The following is a 22,845-nucleotide window of genomic DNA, read 5'->3' as shown; positions in this document are numbered from 1 at the left end:
TTTTTTTTCTAGAATCAGTAACTGGGGAGGATGTTGACTGTCATCATTTTTATTCAGCATTGTAGTTCATAACCTAGTAAGGACAAAAAGCAAGATTAAAAAATATATGTCTAAAGATTAGAAAGAAAATATTAAAACTCTCTTTACTTGATGATGGTGTATGTAGAAAACCCAAAGGAAATTACAAAAATAATAAGTAAATTTAGCAAGATTGAAGAATGCCTGTCAGTAGACAATTAATTATATTTCTATATAAATAACAGCAAACAATTTGGAAATGAACTTTTGAAAAATGCCATCTATGGGATAGACTCCCAGCTGGCAGCCTGAGGAGCATCATGGACCTATTCCTGAGTGGAAAAACATAATTGGTGAAAGCTATTTTTAAAACAACCATGTAAAGTCTCTAGAAATTGTCCTTAGAGCATATAACAAATGAAGAAATATTTATTCAAGAAAATCTACTGAAACTTGATAGAAACAATGAGAGTCTGTGGCACTTGAACCACAACTCACTTAATTCCTCTCCCCTTCCAGGTTACCAGCATTTCTCATCCCCTCCAACTACAAGTTGAAGAGACCAAATTCCTGGGAAGTGTTACCAAGAGGTCAGAGGCTCCCTTCTGTCCATCCCCCACTCACAGGACAGAAGCTCTACCCCATGCATAGACCTCAGTACCATAAATACTGAGTCCCTGATTACCCTTACCCCATCTTGCTCATAGGGCAGAAGTTATATGCTAGAAATGATAAGCTGAGAAGACCAGAGGATACCACCTTTGCCCAGGGCAAAGTGGCTCAAGGTTTTGACCAGGAAAGAAAATCAGTCTACAGGAATAGAGAGCTTCAAAGCCCTCCCCAAAGTGACTAGACTTATATGAAACAGTGTGGGAAAGTTCAAGCCTAAGCGTGCTCTCAAAACCAATAGGAAATTTGATGATAATAAAATGAGAGGAAGTAATGATAGTACCTCTTAACTAGGGGCAACAAACTAGGCCATACGTAAGCTAGTTCACCAGTGAGAACCAAGGAAAGAGACTCCTAAGAAGAGTCTTCTTGGGATTAAAACCTCAAAGACTAGCCTCAACAATTACGCCTTATCAAATTAAATTAGATCAGAATACTGTACAATATATGTCCCAGGGACTGTCAAAAATAATAGAACATCTGGTGGATGCTAAGGTTTAAAAGCAGTAAAATAATAGAGCAATTACCCAGCTGTGATTTGACAGTGTAATAGCTATATATGATATCAACAGAGACAGGCAGCTTAACAGAGAGATGAGGGAGATAGTCAAAGAGAACCCTGCTAAAATTACTGTCATCCCAGATTGACTGTATGCATACTGAATACTGTGCCTTCTGAGAAGCAACACCGAAGTCTTCACAATGCAGGGGAAATAAACCTCACAAAAATAGTCTAGCCAAGTCACTAAATAAATAAATAAGCAAACAGCAAAAACTGGAGAAGGGAGAGAGAAATCAGTCATTAGTACCCAGAAGTGCTACAATATATTACCTAAAGCATCCAGTTCTCAACAAAATATCATGAGACTTGCAAAGAAACAAAGTGTGGCTCAATCATAGGGGAAAAAAGGCAACAAAACTTTCCTGTGAGAAAGCGCAGATGTTGGATTGAACAGACCAAGAGCTCAAAACAACCATTATAAATATGCTTAAAGCAACGATAGACACTATGCTTAAGGAAGTAAAGGAAGCTATGATAACAATGTCTCATCAAATAGAGAACATAAATAAAGAAATAGAAAATACAAAAAGAACCAAATGGAAATTCTGGAGTTGAAAGGTACAATAAGTGAACAGAAAAATTCAGTAGTAGGACTGAACAGCAGATTTGAACTAGCAAAAATAACAACCAATAAACTTGAAAATAGATTGATAGAGACAGTGCATTCTGAAGAACAAAGAAAAAAATATGAAGAAAAAGCCTCAGAGAAACATAGGACACAATTAAGTGCACCAACATATACATAATAGGATTAGCAGGAGAGGAGAGACAGAGAAAGGAGAAAAATATTTGAAGAGATAATGACTAAAAACCTCCCAAATTTTATGAAAAGCATTAATCTACACATTCAAGAGGTTCAGTAAACTCTGAGAAGATAAATGGAAAAATATCTACAACCAGATTCATCATAGTAAACATGCTGAAATACGCTAAAAGGCAAATACAAAAAGAAAATCTTGAAAGCAATAGGAGAAAAATTGCTTGTCACATACACGGAACTCTTCTTACAAGATTAACAGCTCATCAGAAACAATGGAGGCCGGAAGGTAATGGAACTGCATGTTCAAATTGTCAAAGGAAAATACTGTCATTCAAGAAACTTATACCCAGAGAGGAACAACACACACTGGGCTTGTTGTGGGGACAGCGGGAGGGAGAGCATTAGGATAAATTGCTAATATATGTGGGGCTTAATGCCTAGATGATGGGTTGGTAAGTGCAGCAAAACACCATGGCACATATTTACATATGTAGGAAACCTGCATGTCCTGCACATGTGTCCCAGAACTTAAAATAAAATTTAAAGAAAAACTCATATCCAGGAAAAGTATTTTTCAAAAATGTAGGTGAAATACTCATTGTCAGATAAACAAAAACTGAGAGAATATATTACTAGGAGAGCCACCTTACAAGAAATACTAAAGGAAGGTTTTCAGGCTGAAAGAAATTGAACCTAGATTTTAATTTAAATCTACACAAAGGAACAAAGAGCATTGTTAAGGTAACGATGTAATTATGAAAGAGTATAAATACATTATTTCTTCTCTTAGCTGATTTTTAACACAGTTTATAAAACAACATATATATATAATTGCGATTTGGGGATCTATAACATATAGAAATAAAATACATCTGTCAATAACAGCACAAAGGAACTGAGTGGGAGCAAAGTTGTGTTTAAGTAAACAGATTATTCCAGATGATAGCCTGGATTTACCAGAACAAATAAAGATAACAAAAAATGGTAAATGGTAAATAAGGAGGCTATAAATATATGCTTGCTCTTATTTCTTAGCTTTTATAAAAGAAATAAAAATATATAAAGTAGTAATTATAATGTTTTATTGGGTTTTTTAAATATATAGATTTAATTTATATACCCATAGCAGCACATAAGAGGGAATAAAATTAACATTTCTGTATCTCACTGGAATTAAATCAGTATACATCTGAAGTAGACTTTGATAAGATTTATACAATAAGTTCTAAGATGTATATGGTAACTTTTTCCACTATGAAATCTCCAAAGTATATGGTGAAAGATTAATTAAAGGAATGAAATGCTACACAAGAAAATATTTACTTAAAAATAGTAAAAGAGGACTAGTGGATCAGAGTAAGAAAAGAGACAGAGAAAGCCAAAAAGAAAATGACAAGTGTAACCTAACTATTAAGGGATTAAACAATCCGATCAAAAGACATAGATTATGAGACTTCTTTTTAAATGTCAAGATCTGACTATATGCTGTCTATGACAGAGATACTAGATTTAAAGATGTAAATATGTTGAAAATGAATGGAAAAAGAACATATGAACAACAGCCATAAGAAAACTGAAGTTACTATACTAATACCATTAAAAAATAGATTTTAAAGCAAACAAAATGTCACTAGAAATAAAGAAGGAGCTTTTAAAATGATAAAAGTGTCAATCAAGATGATGTAGTAATTATGAACATACATGTCCTTAAAAACAGAGTTACAAAAATATCTGAAGCAATATCTAACATGATCAAAAAGAGAAGCTCAACAATAATTGTTGGAAATTTCAAAACCCCACTTTTAAAAATGGATACAAGAACTAGGCAGAAGATCAAAAAAGAAATAGATGACTGGAAAAATGCTATGTAGAAGACCTCAGTACAAAAATCTCCAAAATATTACAGAAAGAAACATTTAAAAAATTATTTAAATGGAGGGGACTACCATGTTTACAGATTGGAAGACTCAATTTTTAAAAGTTCTTTATTCTATCAAATTAAGCTATATGTTTATCACAGTCCTAGAATAAAACCTAACATATTATTTGTAGAAGTTGAGAAATTGATCCTAAAATTTATATGGAAATCCAAAGGATGTAGAATAAATAAAACACTCTTGGAAAAGAAGAACAAAATTGGAGGACTTTACTACCTAAAGTCAAGATGTACCTTAAAGCTACATTGATTATGGTAGTGTGGTAACTGAAAAAAGAAAAACCAATCATTACAGAATAAAAAGTCCAGTAATAGATCCACACATACATGGCCAACTTGTTTTTGACAAAGGCACCAATAAAAATCAATAATGAAAGTCTTTTTAACAAATAATGGTGGAACAATTGGGCAAACAAATCAGAGGAAAAATGAACTTTAATCCCTACTTCATGTCACAACCAATCATTTTTAAAGTTCTTGAAGAAAACCAAATGAAGTATCTTCATGACCATAGGTTTGGCACCAACGACTTAGACAGGAATCATAAAGAAATCACAATTAAAAAATAATAAATTGGCTGGGTGCGGTGGCTCATGCCTACAATCCCAGGACTTTGGGAGGCCAAGGCAGGCAGATCACAAAGTCAGGAGATCAAGACCACCCTGGCCAACATGGTAAAATCCTGTCTCTACTAACAATGCAAAAACTTAGCTGGGTGTGGTGACACATTCCTGTAATCCCAGTTACTTGGGAGGCTGAGGCAGGAGAATCACTTCAACTAGGGAGTCGGAGGTTGCAGTGAGCCAAGATCACACCATTGCACTCCAGCCTGGGCAACAGAGCGAGACTCCATCTCAAAAGAAATAATAATAATAATAAACAAGTTGTTCTTCAAGTGAATTAAATTTCTGCTTATCAAAAGACACCATTAAGAGGCCAGGCTTGTTGGCTCGTGCCTGTAATCCTAGTGCCTTGGGAGGCCAAGGCCAAAAAACCATGTCTCTACTAAAAATACAAAAATTAGCCAGGCATGGTGGCATTACACCATGTAATTACACCTGTAATTCCAGCTACTTGGGAGGCTGAAGCAGGAGAATCACTTGAACCCTGGGCAACAACACTGTCTCAAAAAAAAGAAAGACACCATTAAGAAAATTAAAAGATAAGTTACATACTGAAAGAAAATATTCACAATGCCTATTTTTGACAAATAATTCTTACCTAAAATATATGAAGAATTCTTACTACTACATAACACAAATATAAGCAGTCCAACATAAAAAAATAAAGCAAAGATTGGAATAGGATCATGAAGATATATGATTAGCCAATAAGCACATGAAAATGTTCTAACTATCGATAGTCAGGGAGATTTAAATTAAAATCATAATAAGATATTACTATGACCAGCAGGACTAAAATTTTAATTTAAAACCTAGCATTGGTGGAGATATTGAGCACTTGGAACTCCTGTATCTTGCTAGGGAGAGTGCAAAATGGACAGCACCATACCATAGTGGAAATTATGGAACTCTTTAAAGGCAAAACATAAATCAAAGATTTTCACATACAGTCCCTTATTGCAGCATTATTTGGTATGATAAAGACTGGAAAATCCAAATGTTTCACAATGGAGGACTGTTAGATAAAATGTATGATATATCTCTATAAAGATTTGATAAAGTTTTTTTAATGGTGGAATTGTTTATGAAATAAATGTTATTAGAAAAATCAGAATATGAAACTATCTTTATTGGATTAAAAATCATCCTGGAAGGGGCCAAGTGTGGTGGCTTACACCTGTAATCCCAGCTCTTTGGGAGGCCGAGACAGGTGGATCACTTGAGGTCAGGGATTCGAGACCAGCCTGGCCAATATGGTGAACCCTTGTCTCTACTAAAAATATAAAAATTAGCCAGGCTTGGTGGCACATGCCTGTAATCCCAGCTACTTGGGAGGCTGAGGCAGGAGAATTGGTTGAGACCCAGGAGGAGGAGGTTGCAGCGAGCCAAGATGGGCACCACTGCATTTCAGCCTGGGGGACAGAGTGATACTCTGTCTCAAGGAAAAAAAAAAAAGGAAGGAAGGAAAAAGCCAAAATTATTATTAAATTATATATTTTTAATCCCCCATCACTTTTCTGTATCTTCCAAGTTTTCTAGAGGGACAAAGCATTACTTCTATAGTCCCAAAAATGTTTATTTTTAAATAATGATTGTTTTGAATAACTATATAGTATTTAATGATGATGGCTATAAAACTACTTTGGGTTTTGACATTGTAAATTGGTACATGGAAGTAGTTTTATTATTATTGTTAGATCCATATTCAGTTTAGTTCCTACCTTCATCAGGAAAGTAGGTGAATTCAGAAGGAACTAGGAAAAACAACAGAATCAATAGAAGTACAGAAATAGAAAAGATGGTATTTTCCAGATAAATGAATTTAACTCTTTAACCACCAAATTTTGTATTTTAAAATTTTGATGAAACTCTTTCTAACATGTACATCATACTTTCTTACTTACTATCTATATTATAGTGACAAAATTCCATCCTACCTCCTAGTCGTTTAACTTTGGGGAATTGATGCAATCACCTGTGTTTCTCTTATCTGTATGATGGGGTTAATATTATAATCCCTTCTCGTTGTATTGGTAGGTGTGAAAAAATGTATATAAAGTATTTAGCAGAGAATTACAAAATAATAGACATTTGTTTCTGTTAGTACTATTACTACAAAGAATGTGTGACACAGTAGGCATTCAATAAATTTGATTCACTGACTTGACTTATAGTGATGTCTTTAAAAGCCTCTCAGAGATCTGTTAAAACCCTCACCTCTGTTAAATGGTCCCAGATTAACTCACTCACTAGTCATTATAGTTCCTTTCTCTGCCCATTCTTTGACTGTTGTTCCACTTTACTTTTCTTAATGTTTCCAGTTCTCCTCCTGTTTATAACCTGCTGTTTCTAATTTGCTGTCAGATAACACAGCCTGTTTAAGTCAGTACATATTCAAGGAGTTCCTGGAATACTCTTATAGCAACTCTGTGGATTAACATTTATTGCTTATTTAGCAAAACGTTTTCCTATCTAATTTTTATATCTAAGGTTAAGACTGTTCAAGATAGTTTAGTTTGATGAATGCCTATTTCCAGGTTAATGGTAATATTTATATCAGTAAATATTATGTGTACTATGTTATAAAACAGAAATTTTAAATTGGATGAGCATTAAATTGGAAGTCTTGAAAATGTTCAGTGAAGAAATAGAGCAAACACTTAGGCTTTTCAGTTGGTATTCAGAGCTCTATAAGTAATTGAAATCTGAGTGCAGAATAATATAGTATGTAAAAATGTGAGTTCCGTGTCCTGGTCAAGCTCTGTTATTGACTTAATTCTGTGACTTTGAATAAATAGCTTAAACTCTTTGAACTTACAGTTTCTCACTTATAAACACAAGAGTTGGGTTAGGTTGTCACAAGGCACCTTTCAGTTCCAAAATTCTGTGATTTTTATGGACCTACAGCAAGCTTATTGCTTCAAATTGTATAAAGAAGAGGGTGCTGGGAAGGAATAGGAACAAAGATTATTGTGGTCGTTGAAAATAGCTCTCAAGTGCTTCTGAGCATGGAGACAGATTAAAATAGAAACTATGAATATTTATTTCACAAAGGAAAAAGTGTGAGACTTTCCAACAAAGGAAGAAAAACCATAATGAAGAACATTTTACAAATGCCATAAAAATACAGATTGGCGAGTAGAGAGAATTATAAAGTGTTTATTAATCCATTGTGTCTATTGTATTTGTCAGAAAAGTGGCAGAATAAAAATTAAGAAATATTAGAAATAAGAGAAAAATATAGTGCTTATTATAAGGAATTTGATATTATTAAACAAAATACAGTACATAATATACAATACTATATTTTATAAATATACAATTTAGAATTTGTAGCAATTTTTAAAGCTCTTTTAAAAGCCAATAACCATATATCTCCTGACAGGAGATTAGGTATTTGATTAGGCATTTTTAAAATTCCTTCTAATTCTTATTATTTATGATCTACTTTCAAATGAAATTCGGTCATTTATTAAAGTAGCTATTTCTTATAAAAATAATAAAAAGGGATTTTATATCTTTGTACCATCCATGTTTAAATACTCGTGTATGTCAATCAGTTACTGTGTCTTATTTTTTCCTGTATCACTTGTTTAAACAAATTTTCAGAATAGGCCAGGCATGGTGGCACACGCCTGTAATCCCAACACTTTGGGAAGCTGACTTGGGAGGATTGCTTGAGCCCAGGAGTTCAAGACCAGCCTGGGCAACATAGTGAGACCCTGTCTCTGTAAAAAAGAAAAAAAATTAATAAAAGTATTTTTTAAAAATCAGAATAATTGACATAGCTTGAACATGGTAAAGTAGTTTTCATATTTTAAAAAGCCTTTAAACTTATAGGAATTAAGAAATAAGAATAACCTACAAAATGCTAGCAAAATTTATCTCATTTTATTTCATTGTATTTTCAGGTTTAACTGAACTAAGTGACAGTCCAGTTCCCCTAGAACTTGAGCGCTGCAAGTCTCCTACCTCAGGTAAACGTGAGTGGCATTTTTCAGGCTTCTGGTAATTCACTGCAGTAATCTATTGCTTTTATTCATGATCCTTATAATGTGAAATTTATAATTTTAGTAATTAGGTATAATTCCATTTATTAAATTTACTGTAAGCAAATTTGATTTTAAATATCAAATGCAAATAAATGTCTTTTAAAATATGTTTATCTCAAAATAAAATTAAGATCAGAAGTATAAGTGCAACACTTTAAAAGACATTTTAAAGGAAATTTATTTTGCAGATACATTAATAACACTAAGTATCAAATAAAAATTGATAATATACAGAAACTTGTCATCTTCTGGCTAGATGTGAATTAATGGGAAATAGACAGTATATATGCAGGAGCAAATAATACCATTCCTCTGGACCACAGTTTGGAAACATGTATATTTATTGACAAAGAAAAATGATAATAGAATATGTTATGAAGCAGAACATCAAGACAAAGTTGCACCCATTAAAATACATTTAAAATGTGAGAAGAAAAGTTTCTAGGGATAAATTATTAAGGTACTGTATGTTAAAAAAAAATTAACAGTAATTTTTGGGTGGTAAGATTATGAGTGGTTTGCCTGTTTTTTTAAGTTTTTATGTATTGATAATTCTGATTTTTATATAATGTGTATATAGTTCTGTGTAAGTATGTAACCATTAGATCTGCTTTTACAGAGTAACAAGAAATCGTAGTTCCTTTTTATTTACATTATTTTAATTTGAACTTTGTACAAATTTATCAAAGTTTAATAATACCATTATAAAGTAATGAATTTTGACTTGTAGAAATTAATTTAGAATTGTAGCATTTCTTCAATTTATTCCATCTCTGAAAAGTTGTTAGTTTTTTATTCTTATTCGTCAGGAATCTAGGCTATATATAATCTAGATAAATCCTATGTAAATTTTTCTTTGGTCATAAATTTTTAATGCTTATTCTATTGGTTTTATTGTAAAGATTTTCTTATTTGTTTACCCTTCCTTTTGCATACTCATTGACACCAGCCTAATTTAGGTATTTATTGCTCCATACCTATGGTATTGTACAAATATTCTAGCAGGTGTCTGTACTTCCTCTCTCTCCCTCTTACGAATAATTTTGCATGTCATGGTGTAAAATTAATATTTTTAAAATATTACTTTGATCACATTTTCCCATAGTTATAAAACTTCAGTATCCTAAATCAAAGTTACATAACCTAACTTTAAATTCTGTCATAGCTGGCCAGGCACAGTGGCTCATGCCTGTAAGTAATCCCAGCACTTTGGGAGTCCAAGGAGGGAGGATCACTTGAGACCAGGAGTTTAGAGACCAGCCTGGGCAACATAGCAAGACCTGTCTCTTTAAACATAATAATAATAATTTTTTTTAAATTTTAAAGATCATTGTAGCTGTTCTACCTTTCATGTATTTTCATATAACTTTAGAAAAGATTTGTCAGTTCACACACAAATGCTTAGATTTTGATTACAATTTCATTGGATATATAGCTCAACTGGGCAGAATTAACATATTCAAAAATATTAAATTTTTCATTTAGTATATCTCTATTTGTGTGTCTACTTTCTCCCCACAATATTTTTGGGGTTTTTTGTAGAGGTCTCGCACATCTTTCATTGAATTTATTCCTTTGTGTTTGTTTTTTTTCTATTATTGTGGTTTTTTTATTTCCTTTTCTAATTGTGGTTAGAATATGAAAATACACTAATATTTGTATATTGAGCTTGCACCTAGAAAACTTGCTAAATCTATTTCTTAATTCTTGTAGTTTGTAAAACTTTTTGGATTATCTGTGTATCCAAGAACTCCCCTTGTGAAAATGAAAGCTCCATTTTCTCCTTCTAAAGGAAGAAAGTGGCTAGGGCCTTCAATACAATGTTGAATAGATGTATAAGTAGACATTTTTTTCTTGTGCCCAGTCTCACTGATAAGGCTTTCAATAATTCATAATTAATAATTATAATTGCTGTAAGTTTTTGGTAAACTTGCTGTTTTTAGCCCTCTACATATGATGTTTCTTCTTTTGTTAATGTTACAGCAGAGTTAGAAACACCACCACAACCACTACACTTAATTTTTAATTTCCAAGCAGACTCAGAAAATGTACATGCAATTAAGTGGACTGTTTCAAAGCAGGAAAATTTTGACTCTTTTTGTATTATGTTACTTGGAGAAATGATGGATTGTGATAAGATTCATTTGTCACTTCAATACTTTGCTTGATACTGGCCTACTGAGCGGATCCCACTCATCTTTAGTAGCAACTTTAAATTATAAGTATTCATAATTAAGGAATGAGAGATTTTTTTCCTTATAACAGATTTGTAATCATTAAATGTTATATTTGTTAAACCATGTGCAATGCATCCTTCTGGGAAAAGTGCTAATGGAGTTTACTACATAAGAATATTGGAAATCATTACAATATTTGCTGATTTAATTCATTTTCCATCAAAGAGAATGATAATTGTGTTATATTAGAGGGTCATTTAAAGGACAATGTGCTCATTATTATTTCCAAAATAGAAATACAATACATATACAATAGCCACAGATGTACCTAAAACTACATTCTACAATCTCTTGCTGTTGTTGTAGGAATTGCTGCATCCAATCTTGATTATCAGAAAAGATATGGTTTGGGTGAATGCAGAATTTTAGCCCAATTACATAAAACTAAAACATAACTATGAAATAAGCAAATTTAATACTTTAACAGCAGAGTTTACAAAACTAATGAAATGTATTGTCTCTAGAGGTAGAAAAGAATGAAAATATAATGAAAGTGTTTTGATAACATTTTAGAATCAATAGGAGTTATTAAGGGAAACTAGAAAGGTTGTAATACAGTCTAACTTTTGAGAAATTAAGAAAAGCAACCATGCCCTCCTAATAATAATATCCTTGATTTATACCCTCAAAAATAGTTAATGAAGTCTAACAATGACCATCATTATGTTTGTATCTGAGTATATCTCCCTTAAAAAAAATTATACATAGCATTTAAGAGCCGATACTATTCTTGCCTTTTCTCTCTTCCTTTTTTTTTTTGAGACGGAGTCTCGCAGTGTCACCCAGGCTGCAGTGCAGTAGCATGATCTTGGCTCACTGCAACCTCCGCCTCCCAGGTTCAAGCTATTCTCCTGCCTCAGCCTTCCAAGTAGCGGGGACTACAGGTGGGCACCACCACATCCAGCTAATTTTTGTATTTTTAGTAGAGACGGGATTTCACCACGTTGACCAGGATAATCTCAATCTCTTGACCTCATGATCTGCCCGCCTCACCCTCCCAAAGTGCTGGGATTACAGGCGTGAACCACCGTGCTTAGCCTTTTTAATAATGGCCATTCTGACTGGTTTAAGATGGTATCTTAATGTGGTTTTGATTTGCATTTCTTTAATGATTAATTAATGATGTTGAGCATTTTTTCATATGTTTGTTGGCTGCTTGTGTCTTCTTTTGAGAAGTGTCTGTTCATGTCTTTTTGTCTACTTCTTAATGGAGAATTTGTTTGTGCTTGTTGAATTGTTTGATTTTCTTATAGATTCTGGATATTATAACTTAATTGGATGTGTAGGTTATGAATATTTTCTCCCATTCTGTAGTTTGTCTGTCCACTCTATTGATTGTTTCTCTTGCTGCGTGGAAGCCCTTTAGTTTAATTAGGTCCTGCTCATCAATTTTTGTTTTTGTTGCAATTGTTTTTGAGGATTTAAGTCATAAATTCTTTTTCAAGGCCAGTGTCCACAATGGTGTTTCCTAGGTTTTCTTCTAGGCTTCTTGTTGTTTGAGGTCTTACATTAAAATATTTAACCAATCTCCAGTTCATTTTTGTATGTGGTGAAAAGTTATAACTATGATTTTCTATGTGGATCTCAAAACTTCCTTATACCCCAGTGAACTACTAGTAAAATAGAGTGAGGGTTCAGACTTAAACATTTCCTTGAGAATAATGCAGAAGAAAAGAGTAGATACTGGAGCTGGAAGAATCCGTTGAGTCAAATGGAATGCCAGTGTTCTCAGTTTCCAAGATAATATAAAGCTTTATATTATCTATTAATTCACTCAACTATACATCAAACAATTTCCAGTTTCTACAGCCAGATATTATGCTATCCACTGAGGATAAACTAATGAACAAAATAAACATACTTCAAATGAAGAAATAAACATTAAACCTTAACTATATAAATTATTCATACTTTTTTAAAGGCTCTACAACTTTTTTCACTCACCAACTTGTACTGTACAAATTCACCTCCCAAGAAGGTAAGTGCTAACAATCAGCCGTAGCTTCACTTACCTGGTACAGGACTACAATCTCTTAAAGAAAACAGATCCTTCTTATTTGGACAAAGAATTGAAAACTTACCAAGCTTTCAACTGTGGGGCTGTGTCTTTCCAAAAGTTGTTTGTTTTCTAATGTCCTACTTGAATGTATGCCTTTTTTCTAATTCTTTACTTGGATTAATATCTTTTTTCTATACTAGCATTTGGTTCTGACACTTCTGCTACCTGTAGAGACATTCACCTTCATAATTCTCAATGCACAATCTACAACAGATTTATTAGGCTATCAAGTTCAAGTGAAGGGTAGGATGATAGAAATATATATATTTATTAAATGTGTCTTTATTAAAATATCATAGAGGTTAGTCACAAATACTAACAAAGGAGTACCAAACTCTGTTGTTCTCAGGATTGGGCCAAAGCTTGGTCTTATAGCTTAGTTGGAATGCTCCTTCTGGGCAATCCTATGTACCTAAAGTTCTCTTATAGTCTCCAGAAACCTTTCTTCTCCCTCCAAACAGTCTTTTCTTGGGGCAGTATTTATCTTTATTTTAGATAAAGGTACAAAATACAAATCTTTCAAAATAGTTATTATGAAATTCAACTTTAAGGTTAAAATTCTTGGTTCACTTAGGCTATAATACTGCATGCCAATAGTTTTGTATTCTGTTCCTTTAGGACTTGCTACCAGAACCCCTGAGTCAACACCAGACTTTTATAAGAATGAAATATCAGCTATGACACAGAGGAATCAAGTACATCACTTGTCAGGGGAAGATGAAAATCTCTTTTATGAACAAATAAGTTTTTCAAATATCCACAATTTTCTAGACTTCACAACTTGTCTCTAAACTTTCGTATTTGTTGTGCTGAAAACACAAGTCCCTCATCGTGTATGAAAACACATTTCCCTGAAGCAATTACTAAAGCCAGAGACACTTCATGAGATATGAAGTAGGAACCCCTAAGCCTTTTGCGAAATGTTTTGAAATGCTTCATAAAATTTTGGTAGTGTTTTTTTTTATACTCTAAAACTGAATAGTTTTATCAGGCCTGTAATAAAAATACTAACAAAGGAGTACCAAACAGAGCAAAATCTTAGGAGCCAAACAGTAGTGAGATTTTTTAAAACTTCTCTGTAATTCTTCATAATACCATGAAATTTTTTCTATAATCAGAAACAACTATGATAATCATGGAAGCTTTATTTTAAAAATTGCCTCAAAGAGATAATGTTATCTCTCGAAAATAGTGAATAGAAAGGAAGGTCCTATAATCTAAATTTTATGCAGTTTGACATTTGCTTTCTTTTACCCCATGCTATCTCATAGGGTTAAAAAACAAAAACACTCAAACACAAGTTGTACAGTCTCTTAAATTAGGCATTCATTGCAAAATGATTCTAGCCAATTTTACAATGCTACAAGGCATGAATTATTAACATTCTAGTCCCCAAATAAAGTCAATTGCCAAGGAATTTAGAGATAGTTTCTAATTTTTCAAACAGTATTTTATTTTTTTCTTATATAATACAACACCCCTGGGATATGCCTTTTTTAATAAGGAAACTGAAGCTCAGAGTAAGTGAGTAGAGGTGGAATTCCAAGTTAGTTATATTTGTTTCTAAAGCCGGTGCCTTTTCCCTACTGTTCATTAATTAAATTAAATCAAATAGTAAAAATTAACCTAGGAATTACAAAAAATAATCTCAGTTAAAATTATGTGACATCCAAACAGTGAGAAAGTGAAAAGTAGCTGAGCTGTGAAATGTTTTAACAAAGAAATTTAATAGAACTTCAGAAATATTGCATGAAACATCAGAAAAAATATAGTTTACCATTAAAGTTTCAGGAAGAACTGATTTTCAAAATAATTTTTAGTTCTTACAGTTCATAAATCAACACCTTCTAATTATCACCTTTTGAATATATTAAGCCTTTTTTGCTAAAAATTAGAATCAACATTTGCATAGGACTTTAAAGCAAACAAGGTATTTTTCATATGTATTATCTTTAATTCTTACAATATCTGTATAATATTAGTATTGTTCTTATTTCATATGAATGGAGAAATTATGGCTAAGAAAAAAATCTGAAGCTTTCCTAAGGTCACTCTGCTAGTAATGGCTTAGTCTGAACCCAAGTCTTCAGACTTCAAGGACCTCTAGTTATTTGGCCCAAATTATTTGGCCTCCTATTATGTACACTGAAAAAAAATGAGTTGAAAAACTGTTATTCCCTGTAAGTTTATAATTCAAAATAGACATTAACCTAAACAGAAATGAAGTTTTATAATTATTGAACAAGTATATTATATTAATAGTCATTGACTCATTAACATTGTCCAGATAGAAATATATTACATTTTTAAGATGAAAGTAGAGTCATGACATTAAACAACGTTATGCTGGAGCAAATTCTCATAAAAAAACATCTCTTTGGCCAGTTGTGTCTTAACCTTATCTTGGGGAAAAAGAGAAAATTGCAACAAAATTAGAGTTACCTAGGCTTTTCATGGCTCTACCATGGCACAGTAACCCTATAATGCTTGCTTTTGTTTATTTTTTTTTTTTCATTTTTAACTTTGTCTATGTACATACCAGGTATTTTTGTCTTATCTTAGTTTCTGGTTTAGGGAAAGAGAGAGACAAACGAAATTTGTTACTATATTCCAACCAGTCAGTTAATCGGTAAATAGATAAATTCATAAGTACATAAACTAAAAACATTTTAATCTAAGCAACTTGTATTTTAGCTTAATGTTGTATTTATTTATTTTAAAGAATATATCTGGACCATACAGTAGCATAGCTTTCAATTCGGTTTTGGAGAAAAATTTCACCTTACCCTGTCACTTTCTACAGTGATAACTTTAGCAGGTTTCTTACACTTAATTGTGTGCCTGTGTTCAGAACACAGATGCTCAATAATATCTAGTAATGGTTATTATAAAAGCAATGGTAAACATTCACAGCCTGAAGAGACTCAGCTTGGTCCCTTTGACTATTCTAGACTTCCAAATATTCATAGCATAGCCATACAAAGTAAAAATTCTTCACTGGAAATCAAAAGTAAATACTGTCATTTCAAAACAAGAAACAACTAATCAGAAGCTTTGAATTAGAAACTTCTAACCTATCTCTTTGTGATCTCTCCCATCAAAGTAGTAGCCGTACGCAGATTTTGATTCAGGGTTTAATCTGTTTCTAAAATTTTAATTCGCATGTGGAACCAGTGATCTGACTGAGACTTATTTGAGGCCAATGCAAAAATCCTTATGATGAACCAGGCTGCACTATCCATTGGCTTTGAATTGAATTAGGAGTTAGCAAAAATGCATATTAATATTCAAATGATTGAAGAAAATGATACAATCAAGACACATGAAGCCCCTAGACAAAACCATATTGTAATGCCTGCAATTCTGTTTTTATTTAGGGATAAGCATAAAACCTCATTCTCACATAAGCCACCAGACTATTGATTACTCTGCAGCAAATACTATAATTGAACATAAATTTGATAAGAATGAGTCTAGGAGCAGAGATGAAGACTTTTGCAAAGGTTTATAATCTGCCGCTTTTGTGAGGCTAGGCCATCATCTGATCTTTAGGCCAGAATTTATAGATAACTATTATTGTGTATTTTGCCATCAGTGAATCCTTATGATTACATTTTCATAATTTTTAGTCTCTCATGCTATACTACTTAACAATTTCTAGGTAATTCAGAATTTGATACATGTCATTAGGTAAGTGATTAACCCAATCTGTGAGGATGCTTTCCTATGTATTTTGTTTCTTTTTTTAGTTATATTTATTAAATTTATAATAAATATGACTATATATAATTTATATAGTGTATAATTCTACAGATTTTCTTTCTTTTGTTTTTGATTTTGTTTCTATTTTCAAAAAATATGCCACAGCATGTTAAAGTGACAAAAATTTCGGGACAATTTGCCCATAATCTAACAGGACTGTGGGCACAATAAATCAAATTATTAGCATTCTAACACTTGCTGTGTTAATATTCCCTGACTCCAATTGGATTACATATGGTACTTTTCACCATGTTACTTTTGTAACCAAGACAGGGAGTTTTTCAGAGTGTGAAGGATTAAAGAGACCATTCGATGTGAGGATGCACAATGTGACTTAAGGAGATTTTTACAGAAAATAAATAAGCCCATTATAGATCAAGTTTGTGGTGTCACTCTTGAAAAGACAGTGGAATCTTAGGATATGCTATAGTGCAGAGGAAATAACAGTATTATATACAATTGGAGGCTTTATCAAGAATGCTGTTTGATCCTAGGCACTAGATTTTCAATAGAACATGTTGCCCAGATAAATTATTTCTGGTACAGAATACTATAGAATGACAATCTTTTCTTGCCAACTAAGTTTAATAATGAAAATAATAGCTAACATTGAATGCTTGCCATATACCATACAACATGCTAAGGGCTTTGCACACATTTCTTTTATTAATCCTGACAAGAATCTTATGAGGTATAGACTATTATTATCCTTATTTTACAGAAGAAGGGAAGTATCAGTCTTTCTAAAATGAAGTAACTGTTAGTGCAGGGCAGATGGTTGAGTCATGATTTGAATACAGCTCATTTGTTTTCTTAAAAACTAGGCTTCACTCCATCAAATGCCAGGAAACCTACCATGGAGAAAAGCAAGAATGTCTGTGTGGAGCTGTACAAAGGGAAAAAAATGCATCTAGCCTCTCCTAGTAGGGACACTACTATTCCTTGTAACTACCACTGTCTATTCCTCATTAGAAAATGGAAGATTTAAAAATATGATGAAAAATTTTAATTACTCAAAAAAACTAATCATAATCACATTAAATGCTGAGAAAAGTTATATATGTGTATATATATATATATGTGTGTGTCTGTATGCACATCTATGTCTAATTCAACAACTAAGAACAATATGGCTTCTCTTGTATGGAAGTACCCTGAGTAAAAGTCCTGTAGGTTGATTAATACTCAAGAAGACTTAAAAGATTGCTTTTTGAAATGTCATCTGTCAACCTATTGATGTCAGTATAAGCTGCAATGCTTCTTAAAATACAAATTCCTGCTGACCTAAGGGTACCTGGAGGAGTCCACTAAGTCTCCCCAGGTGCTTTAAGATCTGGCATGTGGGAGCAAGAATCAGTTAATTACTCGTTATTGGTCCAGAGGCACGAACTGAGATAAATCAGTAAGTGGTAAAGAAAAGTAGTTTGAGCTTGAGTAGGAGGAAATTTTGTTGTAATTATAGCAACCCCAAATTAGAATGTTTTTTATACTTTTGAAGGTTCTATCATGGAAATACTCAAACAGATAGAAAGTCAAGAATGTCGCTTGGGCCAGGCATGGTGGCTCACACCTATAATCCCAGCACTTTGCGAGGCCGAGGCTAGTGGATTGCTTGAGGTCAGGAGTTCAAGACCAGCCTGACCAACATGGTGAAACCCCATCCCTACTGCAAATATAAAAATTAGCTGGGCATGGTGGCAGGCATCTGTAATCCACCTACTCGGCAGGCTGAGGCAGGAGAATCCCTTGAACCCAGGAGGAGAAGGTTGCAATGAGCCGAGATAGCACCACTGCACTCCAGCCTGGGCAACACAGCAAGACTCCATCTCAAAAAAAAAAAATAGTTGTAGGACAAATATTTATGTTGAGTACAATATTGGACTTGACAATCTCTAAAATTCCTTTGACCCAGGATTCTTCATCTTTCTTCCCTGCATAGTGTGTTCAGCCAGTGAGTAGTAAAGTTCCTATTTCTTTATTCCCCTTTAACTAATAATACAAAATGATAGTGGTACATATGCATTAACTGAAATAACAGTAAAAATGAAGAAATTTGGAGAGCTATATTCCCATAAACATATTGCATAGATTAATAAGTATGTGTTTTTTTTCTATGCATTTCCAAGACTACTTGCCTTTTACTCTCTCTTGCCTTATGCATCTCATAACCCAAATCTCTCAAATGTTACTGTGTAACATATTCTCTAACACTTGCATGAATGTATTTTCTCAGTCTGCTCAGCTTTCTGTAGAGAATTCACTCCTACTCTCTTACTATACTGTTCAACATTCAGTCAACAAACACTATATAACAACTTTTTGCCAATACTTTACTAGATATTGGAAATACAGTCCCTATCTTTGGAAAACTCAGAGTTTCAGGATGTTAGTGGATAACAGAGTAAAAATATCAAGTATAATGAAATGTGTTACGTATAACAATACAGATGGTGCACAGGTTCTATGGAACTTAAAAGAACCAAATGCAGCCTTAAGTTTGAAGCTACTTGCAGAAAGGAAGTGATTTTTTAGCTATCTTGAGGATGATGAGGAGTTTTACTAGCTGGACAGCTGAGAAGGAAGATCATTTTGTCCACAAATAACAGAGACCTAATGTTAACACTGTTATTAAGGAAGCTCCCTAATTAATTTGAATAAACTAAGAAAACTCCTATAATCTATTTGAAAAATTCCCCCTTATTATTTGCTAATGAAATCTTTGCATTAGGCACTTTATAAAACATCTGTTTTTATTTGCCATTAAAAGCAATGGCAAAAACCACAATTAATTTTGCACCAATTAATAGAAACCAGATGAATTTTCCATCAGAAAGAATAGTGGGGAGTAGAAAGACACCTGTCATTGCACACACTGTTCAGCTATAAATCTGAACTTATTGATACTAGGCAGAGACTATTCTCTTTTTGTAAAATTCTTTGTAATCTATTTGGAGGTGAATAATACTATTATACATAGATATATCGAATACCTTGTTTTAAAACAAGACAGAAACAATGAAAAAGACAAATTAGGAAACAAATCCTTACATTATAACAAGTGAGTTCCTCTTAAAAAATTAAATGAAAGATTATTTTAAATAATAAATGCCCCACCCCCTCAGTCTATCTAAATTATGAATCAGTGGACAAAACAGACTTTATTAACCTTTTCTGAAGCATAATTATTGCATATATTTTTGAATTTGTCATATTTCAATAAACAGTATCTGTTTGTGCTCATTATAAACCCAAATTATTAAAATCTGATTTGACTTCCTCTTAATAGGATTATTTTTAATATCTTTTTATGGAGACAACTACCTGCTGCTAATATTTTATGAGAGTGATAATATTTATGTTTTCTTTCTTTCTTTTTTTTTTTGTAACAGAGATTCACCCTAGTTGCCCAGGCTGTAGTGCAATGGTGCAATCTGAGCTCACTGCAGCCTCCACTTCCCGGGTTAAAGCTATTCTCCTGCCTCAGCCTCCACCTCCCGGGTTAAAGCTATTCTCCTGCCTCAGACTCCCAAGTAGCTGGGATTGCAGGCAGGTGACACCATGCCCGGCTAATTTTGCATTTTTAGTAGAGGTGGGGCTCCACTATGTTAATCAGTCTAGTCTTGTACTCCCAACCTCAGGTGATCCACCCATCTTGGCCTCACAAAGTGCTGGATTACAGGCATGAGCCACTGCGCCCAGCCATATTTATGTTTTCTTTCTGTGACAAATTATAGTCAACAAACTACAGCCTGTGGGCCAAATCCAGCTTGCCACCTGTTTTGGTATGACTTGTGAATTAAGAATGGACTTTAAATTTTTAAATAATTTTAAAAAAATCAGAAGACAAGTCATGTTTCATGTGACACATGAAATGTATATTTATGTTTATAAAACCTATTATAAAATATTATAAATAATATTTAAGCTGAAACATGACAGATCTTGTCAACAATGTTACTTGACAGATAAGAACATTAAGCTGCAGATTAAAGAAAGGATTTTTCCCTAAGTTTTATAACTAGGTAGTAGCAATTCAGAAATCTGTGAAACATGTTTTCTGATTTTAAATTGTGTATTCTTCTGCTCTTATTATCTTACTTCTTCATTTACAAATAATTTCAGGTTGTAAAGAAAATAACTCATAAGAAAGTTAACTCATAAATTAATTGGTAGTAGATTTGGGTCTTATAGTAATTATTAACAGATAGATTTCCAATGTGATTTTTCCAAATGCGTTTTTTTCTTCGATAACATGCTTTACAGTTAAATATTTTATAAAGTGCCCCTGTAAAAATTTCATTAGCAAATAAATAATAAAGGGAAAGTTTTCAAATAAATTATAGAGGTTTTCTTAGTTTATACAGGCATTTTTTAATAATTTGATTTATATAATTATGTTTATTTTCAAATACTTTCTATTTTCAAGATTATCTTATCTACTTCATGCAACATTGTAGTATTCAGTACTGATGTCATCATTTCATCTACCAGACATAGTAAAATTTGCTTGACTAAATCATATGTAATAGAATTTTCTTCTTCCTATTCAGAAAAAACAGTGTTGACAGAGCTGATCAGTTTTTATACATTTCATTATTATTTTTTATATGGCCTTGTACATTTGTTGCAATATCTCTTTACCTGTTAGATTTGTCTGAAATTAATTTTTGGTTCTTTTCAAGTTAAATAAGAAATTACTTGTCACACCACATATGAAAACAATTATATAAAGATACACTTACTTAATGTAAGACAATTGCTTTTCACATGTTTCTGTTTGCATTTTAAATATTTACTACTGAGTTGCAAAACACTAATATTGGAACAATAATTCTGCTTCCATACATGCTCACTAAATGTAATGTTCATCAGGGTTTTAATAATTATACTATAAAACATACTGTCCCCACATTACTCTTAATTTTATGTTATTAACAACTGCCTTTTTCCTTTTTCTGTTGTTTCAGTTAAAGGATCAAGAAAGTTAAGTCTGCCAACAGATCTTAAGGCTGATCTTGGTACCGTAGGCAAAAGCCAACAATTGTAAGTTTTCTTACATTCATTTGGCTGAACATTTTTACCAACCAATCCATGAATAGCACAAGTTTCCTAGATGGCGGTGTTTGATAGCTTTCCAAAAAAAGGCTTTCTTAAAAATCACCATACAGTTCTGTTGGCAGTATTCAACATTTTGTTTGTTTACAGTCATTTTACAAAATTATGATTTATAAATCATTATACACCAAGGTATGTAATGTTTTGTATGTTTCCTTTTTATCATGGAAATGTTTTAAAACATTGAATAGTCACACATATAGACCTTTTGTGACCCCTTGTAATCAAGTAAATAACCATGGTGTTCTGTAGTTATTTTCCCTATTTTGTATATTAGTATTATTTAGAATTAATGCTAATGCTATTTAAAGAAAAATAGTCTGACACATAAAGAGCTCCAGCCATTTTTCTATTTTAGGGAAGTTATAGAAAATTTGATTCATTTTTAGGTGTTGTGGTGGCCACAGACTTATTCATAAATCTAACTGAAATAAAGTAAGGCCTTATTAAATAGGCTTTCATAAATTTTTTATTTAGAGCTATTGTCTGCTTATTCCAGCATGGGTTTTTATTCATTTGTTTGCTTATTTTTAAGGAGTTTTTGTTGAAATTATATTTGATTATCTTTATTTTCATTTTCTTTACTCTTAACTAAAGCATAGCATTAAATTTTACCAAAGTCATAGGTAAAATAACAAAAATACACTAATTAGTTTTTGCATTATTATTCAGAGTTTATAAAACTGTTTCACATTATTTTCTTTTTAAGCAACTCTTTAAGGTTGTTGTCACTTTTTTCCCAAGATCAGAAACTGAGGTTATATTGTTAATAAATTGTAGAGTCAAGATTTGAACATAAGCAACAGAACGTAGTATCCAAAGTTTATGGAGTATATTCACACATCTTATCTCATTGTATTTAAATAATTGTTATAACACATATAGTTTATGACACTTAACGTTTAATTACATATAATCCTATATGAATTTAATTAAATGAGATAATCATAGCATTTTAAAATGCAAAGCACTAGCATGTTAGCTATTGTCATTAATTCAATGTGAATATTAAAGAAATTGTTATGAAGTTAGTATTTTACAAGTATAATTGA

General features: G+C 32.4%; 1 protein-coding gene across 22 annotated transcripts in view; it reads left to right on the top strand.

Annotated features, from left to right (window-relative positions):
* The window catches only part of STXBP5L (syntaxin binding protein 5L), a 452,700-nt gene that overhangs the window by 346,010 nt on the left and 83,845 nt on the right, over positions 1-22,845 (top strand). For all 22 annotated transcript variants that reach the window (XM_078352051.1, XM_078352048.1, XM_035274086.3 and 19 more), the window contains one exon: positions 8,480-8,545. In XM_078352051.1, the coding sequence (XP_078208177.1) occupies positions 8,480-8,545 (66 nt within the window). The remainder of the gene's footprint in view (positions 1-8,479; positions 8,546-22,845) is intronic.

Source organism: Callithrix jacchus, chromosome 15 (assembly GCF_049354715.1).
Source record: "Callithrix jacchus isolate 240 chromosome 15, calJac240_pri, whole genome shotgun sequence".
Classification (NCBI taxonomy): Eukaryota; Metazoa; Chordata; class Mammalia; order Primates; family Cebidae; genus Callithrix; species Callithrix jacchus.
This window is presented reverse-complemented; position numbering and strand designations above follow the sequence as displayed.